Here is a 13,926-nt window from a genome sequence, read left to right on the forward strand (position 1 = left end):
AAAGTGAATCCACCACAGGTGTACACGTGTTCCCCATCGTGAACCCCCCTCCCACCTCCCTCCCCATACCATCCCTCTGGGTCATCCCAGTGCACCAGCCCCAAGCACCTTGTATCATGCATTGAACCTGGACTGGTGATTAGTTTCACATATTATCTTTTTTAAAGCAATATTAAGAAGATCAGTACCCTGAAGACTACATTCACCACTTCAAGTTTTTGTCTCTCTTTCATTGAACTCATGGAATTGAATTATATTTCTCTGAAATATATTTCCTTGGAAACTTCTTGAAATATTCTGCCTCTCTACTCCTTGTAAAGATATATTTTCCAAGAAAAATTTGATTTTCAATGGCTTCTAAGCACTGACATGTAACCTAGACCAAAGCATTTTCTTATCCTATATTCAAGCAGCACCATGGATCTCCTAGGGAGCAGCCTGGACTAATTAATGTTATATTCAGAAGAAAGATAAGCAGCTAATTTTATAATTTCTGGAAAGAAGCATAAGAATATACAGTGCCCTTCTTAATATTGAGGCTAATGACTTCAACCAGGCTTTGCCATGGAACTTACATGAGTGGCTAGTGCCTAATTAAATGGACTCATAAGTCCTGAGCTATGTTCAGCATTTAATTCAATTGAGTAAATGTTCATTGACATTGTGGGACCAGGCACTGGTGCGAAGGATCAAGTGATGAAAAATGACAGACCCTTCTCAAGTAGCTCACTGCAGCCCATAATTAAAATGCAGGAGATAAGAGGAGTAAGTGCGATTGTAAGTGTATGCTCGAGGAACAATGTGAATACTGAGAAAAAGAAGAGTTGACTGTAAGAATGATCAGGTGAATAGAAGCTGAGCTGGAAGACCCAAGAGGAATTCACTGTGAAGAAATAGGACATGGGTAATATTAGGCAAAATATCAGCATATATTGCTACTAAAACAGGAAGAAAGGTACAGACATGATCAGAGCACTCTGAAGAGTTTGAATGTGTGCCTACAGTATAAATATGCAAGAATGGAGGAAAGCAGCCTTATGGCAAAGGAGCTCAGGGCCTGGCAGGCTTTATATGAACCTGAGACATTTTCCTGAAGACTGTGAAATGACAGTATAGACTTTTAATAGAGAAAGAGACACAGTTCAATTTGCATTTTGCAAAGCCCATCATCTCAGGAGAATGGTACATAGTTTAGATGGAGAAAGAACTCAAAAGTTAATAGGTTTTAGCAAAAAGTAAAGACAACTTTTTTTTTCCTAGTGTAAGACTGAAATAATGATATCTGATGTTATGATAATATCTCATGAAGGTAGCGCGAAGCATGCATGATGTCGTGTCTGACTCTTTGCGATGTCATGAACTGTATGGAGCCCACCAGGCTCCTCTGTCCATGGGATTTTCCAGGCAAGAATACTGGAATGGGTCCCATTTCCTACTCCAGGGGAATCTTCTCAACCTTGGGCTCAAACCCGCGTCCCTTGTACCTCCTGCATTGGCAGGTGGATTCTTTACCACTGAGTCACCTGGGAAGCCATTATGGCATAATGGTTTGACTTACATACACCATGAAATGATGCTCACAGTTAGTTTAGGGAACATCTGTCATCTCAAATAGATACAAAGTTAAGAAATAGAAAAGATTTTTGTGATAAGATCTCTTAGGATTTACCTCTTACCATTGTTCGTTCATATATGACATACAGCCATATGAATTATATTTATCATATTGTACATTACAGCCTGGATATACCACATTTTGTTTATCCGTCCACTGGTTGATGGAAACTTGAATTATTCCTGTTTGGGGCTATTAAAAAACAAAGCTACTGTGACACTTGAGTGCTAGTATTTGTGTGGCCATACGTCTTCCTTTCTCTTGGAGAAATGCCTGGTATTGAAATAAACCCATTGTATGGTAAATGTATATTTTTTATTTTTTAATAACCTGTTTTCCAAACTGTTTTCCAAAGTGGTTGACCATTTATATTTTGATGGCCAACGTATGAGAGCTCCATTTTCTCCAAATTTCTATCAACACGTATCATGGTTAGTCTTTTTTTTTTCCTAAGAAATAGTTGGTCTTGAAATTATGTGGAAAGGGATAGAAAAGGGAAAAGAAGAGTGACTATAGCCTTTTGTGTCGAAAGAACAAATAGTTCTCCTTCCCATCAAGTCACTTTTTTCCCTCCTGGATTCTTGGAAGATAATAGAACACAGTTTAGTCCCCAATAAGCTAACAGTTTAGTCTCCAGGAGACTAAGAAGGGACTACTCTTTCTGAGCTGCTGCTCATCTGTGAAGAAACTGTCAGTGGCTCATCAGAGTGGAAAACCAGCCCCTTGACAGCTGGCCAAGATCAGGACCTAACTTCCTTCTGTTTTCCGTTCGACCATTCTCACCTATGATTCACCTACATGATTCAACAGGCCAATGGTGGTCCCTTCATAACTGTATAATTTTTTGCCTCCACATCTCTCTTCATTTTTATGAAAACATCTAGGTAGCCAGCTAGAAATGACTGGTAGTTTTTCTTCTGTTTTCCAAGATAGCTTAAAACAGTTCTTCATGGGCATCCTGACGAGGTTGTCGGTGAATAGAGGTGGAATTTCTACTGACCTCTACCCTTTGTGATTTCCAGAGAACTAACAATATCTATTGATTCTGCCTTCCCACTACCAAAACCTCATTTTGTTTGTTTGTCAAGTTCAATAATTTAATGTACTCAATGTTGGGTTTATCACCTCCCACCTTATTTCCTTTGTCTCTGCATTTTCATCTTCCCGCTATTGCCCACTCATCAGCCCAGCTCAGTTGCCAAACCAATTTTGAATTTCAGCCCAGAAATGATTTAAGAAGTTCAATCCTGCCCCCGCCTCACCAGCACTGTCAGATGGAGTGTCATTGTCATCTTCCCTTCTGGATATGTAGACATCAGAAGCGGTGCCCTAGGAATAATGTTCTGAGTTAGTCACTGAATTCCAATCTGCAAACCTGAATTTGACATGCATGTGCAAAGCAAGTTATCAGGTGATTTGATGACTGGAGAGATTTTTTTGAACTTGACAGAGCCAGGAGGTTGTTGACCAGTGTCCTGTGGGGGATACAGCTTGAAGTTTATCAGTCTTCTTGACTAATCTCAGGCTTCTTAGCCAATGTCTTCTCAGATATAATTAAGTCTTCATTGACTTTTTTATTTTTTTTAATGAAGCTGATAAAAATTCAATTAGTCAACTAGTTATTTTATTGGCATTCCCTGTGCTTGAATTAGGGACTTCCCAGATGGCCCTAGTGGTAAAGAACCCACCTGCCAATACAGGAGATGTAAGAGACATGGGTTCAATCCATGGTTGGGAAGATCCCCTGGAGGAGGACAGGGCAACGCACTCCAGTATTCTTGCCTGGAGAATCCCATGGATAGAGGAGCCTGGTGGGCTAGGGTTCATAGGATCACAAAGAGCTGGACACAACCATAGCAACAGCCTGCCTGCATGCATGCTTTAATTATGATCTTGTGAGTATAAGTTTTGTATAGAAATCTTTTTTTAAAGGTCTTATTTTGTCATTCATTAAACTTAGTTTATATAATATGAGCACATATAAAAATTGGCATAATTGCAATACTCTGTAATACAATGAAAGTGAATAAATATCATATATTTGTGTATAAGACTATAAGTGATTGTACAGTCATCTCTCGTGTTACTGTCCTCAGCCTCCACTGAGCAGCAAGGACCTAGACTGGAGAAATTGCTTCAGTAAACATTTTTGTCTGTATCCTAAACTATGGCTGAAATATCCTTTTCTACACCATCTCTAGCATATTCATCATTGAATATAACCTTCTAAAACATGAAGTTGCTCATCTGAACATACTTATCTCCATCCTCTAGTTTTTAACATGATATTCTCTAAACCTGAACTAAAATTATCCACCCACCAAGCTGTGCCTATCAAAATTCACTGCCCTACTTTATGCAACTACTATTTTGTTTCTTTGATGCTTTTTAAACCTTGCATAGTATCCTGGAGTTAGTCCAACCAGGTTACCTCCAAGGAAACACAGCCAATCTGCAAAACAATCTTTCTTTCACATCTTTCCATCTTACTCTTCTGCTCTCTCAACTCAACCTAAATAGTTTATTTAATTTTTATCATTCATGTAACATATGAATCAAATTATGAAACATCTGGATCAGGAAAACAAAGACTTATCACCGAACTTCAGATTATTAGAAACTAGATGTCAGGTTATATCAAGGAAAAAGGAGGGCCTCTTGACTTGAGCTTCACATTCATGAAGAGCTCAAAAGTAGATTTTTGGGGTCATCTGTTCAGTTTAGTTCAGTCGCTCAGTCATATCCGACTCTTTGCCACCCCATGGACTGCAGCACACCAGGCTTCCCTGTCCATCACAAACTCCCGGAGTTTACTCAAACTCATGCCATCCAACCATCTCATCCTCTGTCATCCCCTTCTCTTCCTGCCTTCAATCTTTCCCAGCATCAGGGTCTTTTCTAATGAGTCAGTTATTTGTATCAGGTGGCCAGAGTATTGGAGTTTCAGCTTCAGCATCATCCTTCCAATGAATATTCAGGACTGATTTCCTTTAGGATGGACTGCTTGGATCTCCTTGTAGTCCAAGGGACTCTCAAGAGTCTTCTCCAACACCACAATTCAAAAACATCAGTCCTTCAGTGCTCAGCTTTCTTTATAGTCCAGCTCTCACATCCATACATGACTACTGAAAAAACAAAAGCTTTGACTAGATGGACCTTTGTTGGCAAAGTAATGTCTCTGCTTTTTAGTATATTGTCTAGGTTGGTCATAACATTTTTTTCAAGGAGCAAGCATCTTTTAATTTCATGGATGCAGGTCATCTGTAAATGAAGTTAAATCTGTAGCCACAGTGGTACAAGAGAAAAAGATGACACCACCTGACTTTAACCCATGCACTATTGCATTTTTAATAAATCTTTTGAAAACTGCCCCCCCTAAATTCTACCTAGTATCTCAGGCTTGACTAATCAATTCTACCTCTGTTCTTCAATTTCCCCTATTTCATGTTAGACATAATTCCTCCTATGCATTCAATCTCTTTTCTCACAAGTCATATGATGCTGTGTATTAAGTTACCCAGTCACATGGTCAGTCCCCATCATATTTTGAGATCCTAGAAGACAGATGTATCTGGTTCTTAAAGATCTTGGTCCTCTCCCACTTGTCTAGCCAATGTCCAACTCATAGATGATGCATAATATGGTTGACTCAAACTAGGGAGGACCAGGTGAAAAGGATGCTTTAAATAATGAAGTAGGAGGGTGATTAGTTATGAGCATGCTTGGGGAGACTGGAGAATTCTTTTAATTAGGAACACAACTCAAGCTATCTCTAGAAAAAGAGAAATACTCAGACAGTTAAGGGTCATCGGCAGTTATGAAGGGAATAAAGGCCAGAAGTAAAAGAAAGAAAGGGTTTTCAACTATAAAGAAAATAATTTCCTGAAGCTTTCTGCCTACAAAGCATTCTTAAGCCTTGTTATCAACTTTACAAAATGAGTTGTCAAAAAATATTCCTGGGCAGAAGAAATAAAACATTCCTCTCCGTGGAGGAAATAAAACTCCAAAGGATATAGATTATTTGTGAAATTCTAAGAAATAAATTGTAAGACCCAGGGGAAACTGGCATGTATATGAATCTGTGAGACTTTTAAGTCCTTACGTAAATTGCTGTAATTCATTCAACCTCAAAGTTTCAATTCTCTTTATAATTGTCCAACAGCCAGTTGAAACTCCCATGTAGCTACCTGACTGAGTTAAGATGCATTAAGCTGTCAGATTGGTTGTTTCCAGAATCTAGATTTTGCTTGTTAGGAGAATTGGGTCAGTGTCTGAACTTTGGACACAATATTTTAAAATGAAAAAATATGTTGAAAAACCAAAAAGATGAAGAAAAAATAAATAGCAAATCTGATGCATAGTTATTTTAATTATCAGAGCTCTATTAATTTTTGAATTTGTTTCTATTTATTTTGTCCATACTCAATTAATATTTTAATTTCTCTCCAATAATAGTGAGATTTCTTGGTTGTTTGGGTTTCTGTGTGTTTGTTTGTGAAGCTTTGTCTTCTTTCTCTCATCATTTTTCGTTTGTTTTCTTTTTGGCTTGTGGTGTTTTAGTATTTTGAGTAGTTGTTTTTATTCTTTTAGCCACAGGCTATTTTGGGGGAGTGGGATGCACTGTGCCTTGCATCACGTGGGATCTTAGTTCCCTGACCAGGGATGGAACCTCTGCTCGTTGCAGTGGAAGTGCAGAGTCTTAACCACTGGACCAACAAGGAAGTCCCTTGTAGAGTTGTTGTTAAATCATTGATACTGGGATTCACTTTATTTGTAAAAATAAGGTAAGATTCAGTAATCTTCACAGTTTCTTCAATATTTAAAATACCATGATTCAACAATTTTATAAAAAATCATGAGATTAGGGGTTTTTTTAACTTGCTTTTTAAGTTATAGCAAGAGAGGGATAGGAGATATTTTCTTTTTTAGTGTGTCTTTTATAAATTCATGGCACAAATATGAATTTGAATATCTATCATGTTTTAATATGAATTTTAACGTGATAGAATTGCTTAAGACTTGGCCAACAACTGTAGAGTGAGAAAGGGTTGTAACATTGTGGGTTTTGAAAATACCCTACCACCCCCAGCCCTGGGACGGTGCTGAGATGTTGGTTCCCATTACTCCCTGTGCAGTAGAGAGATGGAGTAGAGGAGGAGGATCTGTACACTCCCGGCAGGCAATGCGAGGGTCCACCTGGGGAGGCTTTGCTGGACTGGACCAATGGCAGGTGTCACAGAGATGGAGTGGCCACCTCTGAGAGTGTCCTTCAAGTGGGTTGGCGTAGTGCTGTGATGCTAAGTCACTTCAGTTATATCTGACTCTTTGTGACCCTTTGGACCACAGCCCACCAGAGTCCTCTGTCCCTGGGATTTCCCAGGCAAGAATACTGGGGTGGGTTGTTGTGCCCTCCTCCAGGGGATCTTTGCCATCCAGGGATTGAGCCCCGGTCTATCATGTCTCCTGCACTGACAGGCAGGTTCTTTACTACTAGCGCCACTTGGGCCGTAAAGCTGAGTAGTCTCAAATAACCCAAGGAAACCAAGAGACAAGGGGGTGGGGAAAAAGAGAGAAAGACAGGAAGGAGGGGACGAAGAAAAAGTGCAAAGAAGGAAGCATCTGGGAAGGAAGCAAAGAACAGAAGGAAAGAAGGAAGAAAGGGATATGGGGACACGTGAGATAAATGATATCTTTCAATCCACTTAGCAATTAAATACAGTGAAAATTTTTGTGATATAAAATTTTAATTCTCTTAATATTTACATTGGTAACATTTTTCATGGAAAAGTCTATTAATAAGTGGGGTGTAATTTGGAAAATCCTAGTGTAGACATGCAACAAACAAGTGTAGAAGAAAGAGGGTGTCAGATCATTATGAGAATATTCAGATTTACAGAGATTCTTAGGAATACTTCTGTGGTTGTTTCAATCCTAAAATTAGAACAAATTTGTAGCCAAATGACATCCACATCTTGGATGAAACGTGGATTACACACACTCACTCCTACTCTTCTTATATTGTCCTCTGTTCTTTACCTCTCTGTAAACCTCACTGCATCGGTGTTTAGTAAAAAACTGAGCACACTATTCATTTACTAAGCACAGATGTGTACTTTCCAATAATTAAAGAAACAGATCTTTTAAGAAGAAGCACTAGTAAAGATTAAGGCTAACCCAGCGCCTGACAATGACAGGTGTTCTTTAAAAAATTAAATGATTTGCGTTTTCTAGGTAATTTAACACGGTCTGTTTTTATGTATTAGGCAATGAAGTATTTATCCAAGCAAACCTTAAGTGCTCCCAATAAAGTTATTTTGCTCAATTGCCCTGGGGTGTCTCATGTTCTAATGAAATTTGGGCCAAAAAGGGAAGAGTATGTGAGTCCTAGAATTAACCAGACCCTGTTGAACAAAGTACATATCTTTCTTTTACTTTTTCTGCCTGTATGACATGTGTTGTTCATGCTTAATCCCTTATGTGTTCCTTCAATTTCTGAGAATTAATGAGGTGATAGCAACTGTTCATTATATCTTTCATTTTTCCATAGGTTTCACTAACTCCCTTCTATCATGGTTTTTCAACTGTGTTAAATTCTAATGAAGAACACTGTAGAAAATAGTTTATATGAGAAAATAGTTGGTAGACTATGCTTTGCTTATAAAACGCTGACATGAAGGATTATGTGTGTGTATTGGGGGTGGGGGAAGGGAAACTAACCCAAAGTGATACTTGTTAATGACCTATATCTCTGTTTGCCAGTCCTCTGCAGATATTCAAGTAAAGCCCTATTTGACTTTCAAACACTTGAGTTTGATCCAAATAATCAACAAGGAATGTGTTGTTGTTCAGTCACTAAGTCGTGTCCGACTCTTCAACCCCATGGACTGCAGCACGCCAGGTTCCTCTGTCCTTCACCATCTCCCGGAGCTTGCTATAATCCATGTCCATTGAGTCCGTGATATTATCTAATCATCTCACCCTCTGCCACCCCCTTCTCCTTTTGCCTTCAATCTTTCCCAGCATCAGAGTCTTTTCCAATGAGTCAACTCTTCGCATGAGGTGGCCAAAGTACTGGAGTTTCAGCTTTAGCGTCAATCCTTCCAAAGAAATCCCAGGGCTGATCTTCAGAATGGACTGGTTGGATCTCCTTGCAGTCCAAGGGACTCTCAAGAGTCTTCTCCAACACCACAGTTAAAAAACATCAATTCTTCCACGTTCAGCCTTCTTTATGGTCCAACTCTCATATCCATATATAACTACTGGAAAAATCATAGTTTGGCTATATGAAACTTTTTCAACAAAGTAATGTCTCTATTTTTTAACATGCTGTCTAGGTTTGTCATAGCTTTTTTCCCAAGGAGCAAGCATCTTTTAATTTCATGGCTTCAGTTACTGGCTGCCGTCATTTTGGAGCCCAAGAAAATAAAATCACTTCTCCCTCTGTTTGCCATGAAGTGATGGGACTGGATGCCATGATCTTAGTTTTTAAGCCAGCTATTTCATGGGTTAACAGAAGTTATTTTTGGATTATAACATTTAACTTTACTAATTATGGAGCTTGAAGCTTACAAAATAGTGAAAAGAGTCCTAGCATCTCAGTCTTGAAGAAATGCACTTTTATTTTTTTTCCGCTGTATTTGCTGAATGTATTATTATATATTTAATTCAATTTATATATATGTTGCTTTACCCACTATATACTTTGATAAACCCTATATCTAAGAAAAAAATGAAGAGAAACAATTGCATGAGAACTCATTTCGCATCCAGCCTATATTGCACATCTCAACTACTGAATCAGTCAGCCTATCTCTCACTTTCAAACAGCTTTTGGTTTATGATCATCAAGCCACTTTCTGAGTATCTAATGGCTGTTTACTTGCTTGCCATTAGAGAAGAGTAAGTCAGGGTCAAGTAAAGTTCTCCTAAAGGAGATGAATAAAGTCCAAGAGTGAAGAAGGAAAGTAAGAAACATTGGGGAGGAGGAGAGTCCTATGAAAGGGTCAGGTGTTCACTTTGCTTCTAGGGTGTGTCTAATTTTTTATTCCAACAGAACTTTCTTGAGTCACTTGCAAGGAACTAAAGCTTTTACTACCATCCAGAGTGGACTTCCCAGGTGGTGCTAGGGGTAAAGAGCCCACCTGTCAATGCAGGATGCATAAGAGACAGGGGTTAGATTCCTGGGTTGGGAAGATCCTTGGGGAGGGCATGGCAACCCACTCCAATATTCTTGCCTGGAGAATCCCATGGACAGAGGAGCCTGGCAAGCTACTGTCCATAGGGAGTGCCCACAGAGCATCCTTTAAACATGCTGAACACTTTCTCACAAGCATCTCTGCTCTTTCTCCCACCATGCCTTGCCTTCCCCTTTCTTCTCTGCTTATACAAATTTTGCCATAGACCACTGGAAAGAATTTCTGGAAGAAAAAATTTCCTCTGAATTTATATAATGCTTAGCTGTCAGTCTCAATGAGAAAGATAGTGTGCAGAAAAAGAGATCCTGCACATTTCATCATTTACTATTAATACATATGTAACCTTCTTGAATACATTTTCAGACCTCTTATAACCCCCTCTATTCATCATTAAAATAGAGTGAGATCTATGTAAAAACATGTTGGCAGGATAAAAACGATGTCATGTTTGGGGAATGTTTTGTGTGTGGTAATTGATTGTACTTAGGTTAGGTGTTTGCTTAATTTCCTCCCAATTCAGCTATGATGATTTACATCCTGGTCATCTAATATGCTTTCCTATATGATTTTCTTATTGCCTCAACCTAATTACAAGTATATTCACTTTTTCTGATATGACAGTAGTGTTCATTATAGAAAATACTGAAAATGCACCAAGTGTAAAAATGGGGGGGAAAAGTATAAAGTCATAACCAGAAAATAATCACCAAAGCAAGAGATAACCACTAAATAACATTTTTTACTTTATGTCATATATATATGACAATTCTTACATAGGCATCTTTATACACAGTTTTGTTTGGTTATCCTATGGATGTTTTTAGTCCTCGGCTGTATTTTTACTTCCTGAGATGTAGCCATAGTATTTTGACCCCTGTGGTGTCTGGCTAAGCACACAGCACTTGGCCTTGGGTATCAAATTTTCAGTAAGTGAACTTTGTCCACAGAATGGCTTAAAGCCCTTTATGATGGTGTAAGTATACAATTGTTTAGAACAGACCTGGTGACTTGACTGGTTTCCTCCCAGTGGGTTGGAGCCCTGCCCCTAACCCGGACTCTCCCTTTTTCCTTTCCTTTTCCCTGTAGTTCGTGGCTCAGCCCAACTGTCAACAACTGCTGGCGTCTCGCTGGTACGACGAGTTCCCCGGCTGGAGGAGACGACACTGGGCCGTGAAGATGGTGACGTGTTTCATAGTAGGACTCCTTTTCCCCGTCTTCTCTGTGTGCTACCTTATAGCTCCCAAAAGCCCCCTCGGACTCTTCATCCGAAAGCCATTTATCAAGTTCATCTGCCACACAGCGTCCTATTTGACTTTTCTGTTCCTGCTCCTGCTTGCCTCTCAGCACATCGACAGGTCAGACTTGAACAGGCAAGGTCCACCACCAACCATCGTCGAGTGGATGATATTACCGTGGGTCCTGGGTAAATGTGATACTATAGAAAACTATAATGCAAACGTGTTGCTACCATAGAATTGTGTTGCTCAGAAAAGAATATTCATTATAGTTGGGGACACGGGAATGTTTAAAACAGGTTCCAACCATTGTAGCGCCAAGGTCTAATCCCCAAAGCTAAATGAAGATTTCACAAGCTGTGATGGGCCTGTCTCCAAATGCCACCTATGAAACATAACTTTAGGTTTGAGAATTATAGATTTTAATAATTATGAGACCTGAAGTGGCTGATTCTCTGGGTTGTTTTGGAGATTTTTTGTGGGGGGAGATGTTTGTCTTCTGGTGGCTCAGATGGTAAAGAATCCGCCTGCAATGTGGGAGACCTGGGTTCAGTCCCTGGGTTGAGAAGATCCCCTGGAGAAGGGAGTCTTCTAAAGACTTTCAAAATGTCTCATTAAATAATCATTTTAATGTTTTAATTTTCTTAACAAATTTGTTGTTGCTGTTGAGTCAGAAAGTCGTGTCCAGCTCTTTTGTGACCCCATGGATTGTAGCCTACCAGGTTCCTCTGTCCATGGGATTTCCCAGGCAAGAATACTGGAGTGGGTTGCCATTTCCTTCTCCAGGGGATCTTCCTGACCCAGGGATTGAACCTGAGTCTCCTGCATTGGCAGGTAGATTCTTTACTGCTGAGCCACCTGGGAAGCCCTCTTAACAAATACACCTTCTAAAAGTACAAATCACTCTGAAGAATTAGTGTGAACTGTACATAAAGGAACCATAACCATTAAAAAAAATCCACCCCTTTAAGTTTATCTTTGAAACTACATAGTAAATCAGAATAATAGGAAATTAAACAATAGGACATCTTCCTATCTCTGTTCTTTCCAAAAGAAAGAAATTGGTTTTGGATCTGCAACAAATCATGGTAAGGTAGAAAACTTCAAAAACAAAAACCTTGTTTCCCTTTCCTCCTGTTATGGTAGCCATGGTTAAAATTTTAATTTTAATTATTCTTCCTTCTCCTACTGTGTTTTGCTGAGAAATTGCATTTTGTCAGTTTAGCTCATCATTTTAAACCTCTCTGGTAGCATATCCATGTCAGCACTAGTAATTAGAAAATATGTGACAAATTTAATGATTCACTATCTCAGAAGATCAGTTTGGGTCAGCTGTCAAAATAGCTGGAGAGACTGTAAAATGAGGAAAAGGCAGGGGAAAAAAAGTGTCTGAGTCAAGATAGATATGCCTTTTAAAGGTTACAAATACTGTAAGTACTAACAATAACAAAAGTTCTTAGGAACAAGATTTGATGTTTTACAAATATTACTAATAAAAAAACCCTTCTAAAGTGAACTTTAAAATTAAGTACATTCGCCTTAATCTGAAATAATGTTTGATCTTGCTCAAGTTAGAAGGAAGGTTTAGTCTGTAAATGTATTTTTGAATAAAAATAATTTTGACACAGTAACTGATATTAAGTATAAAATGACCCTCCCTGTATCCATTTAAATTAAATATCTCACAGTAGGAATATGTTCTTCATTGAGTTTCCTTCATAGAAAATTTCTCAGGAACAATTTGCAGGGAAGCTTCTAGAGGTTAAATTTCCCACTGTGTGTAATATATTGAATGTCTAAAAATCCTGGTGTCCCAAGTGAAACACAGAATACTTCACTTTGAAAAATGGTGTCGATAAAATGCAACATAGGTAGATATAGCATTTCTAATCTCTTCTTTAGGGAGTCAATGAAAATATGTATTGTACTTTCTATGGGGTAAGGACTGTACAAGGTAATAGTGAAACAAAAAAAATTTTTTAAGAAAAGAAAATATTTGTTCCCTTTACAAAGGTTAACTTTTACTGAAGAAATGGATAGTACACAGCCAATGACGTATGTGTATACTATCAGAAAATGGTAAATAATATAAAAAGTAGAAACTCCAAACTTTGAATAATTCATACAAGTAAAACAGTCATTGGCTGCCTTCTACATGCAAAACTTGTAACAGAATTTTCCATGAAAACTGGCTAGAAGAAATCATCTCCAAATTACAGCTGAATGGTTAAATAAGGTATAAATTTAATTGTGAGAATTACAATTACAGCCAAAAGAAATAGCTGCTAACGGCAGCCTTTTCTTAAGATATCCTGACTGCAGTGAGTTAATTTATATGGAATTTTTAGGATGAAAAGAGATGTTCTAGAATAAAAGAGAAATACATATGAATGATCATCTTGCTTAAATAGCAGAGCATGAGAAAAAGAATGCTTCTGTTTCAAATAGATCTGTCAAAACAGTTATATTATTCATCAAGCCTGGTGAATTCTGAGTGCCTCGTATCTGAGACTGAGTTCTAAGAGTTTTGCTAGCTTCATGAGTATAAGGCATATTCTCCATGTTATTTGGCTGTAGAAGAAAAAGCACCGGATTTGAATATATGTCCAAGTTCTATCACTAAGAGACTACAAAATTATGGGTGGTCACAGTCTCTCGGGATTTTGTATTTTCACCAATAAGACGAAAAGATTCACAGTGATAACGTTTAAGTCCCATTTTATCCTACTATCCTGTGCTAGGGACCTATCATTATTAGCGCAGAGAAAATTGATCTTTTCTTTGGTGGGGAGAGGGGGAGGATAGAGAGAGGAGGACTAAGACAGCAGGGTAGGGATCCTTTAACTTTGTACCAAAAGTGTGGTAGACACAAAAGGCATGG

The 13,926-nt window shown here is 38.5% G+C and overlaps 1 protein-coding gene across 7 annotated transcripts in view; it reads left to right on the forward strand.

Moving 5' to 3' along the window:
• The window catches only part of TRPC4 (transient receptor potential cation channel subfamily C member 4), a 208,151-nt gene that overhangs the window by 140,134 nt on the left and 54,091 nt on the right, over positions 1–13,926 (forward strand). For all 7 annotated transcript variants that reach the window (XM_010810662.4, XM_015473750.3, XM_059891956.1 and 4 more), the window contains 1 exon segment: positions 10,897–11,233. In XM_010810662.4, the coding sequence (XP_010808964.1) occupies positions 10,897–11,233 (337 nt within the window).

This window comes from Bos taurus, chromosome 12 (assembly GCF_002263795.3).
Source record: "Bos taurus isolate L1 Dominette 01449 registration number 42190680 breed Hereford chromosome 12, ARS-UCD2.0, whole genome shotgun sequence".
Classification (NCBI taxonomy): Eukaryota; Metazoa; Chordata; class Mammalia; order Artiodactyla; family Bovidae; genus Bos; species Bos taurus.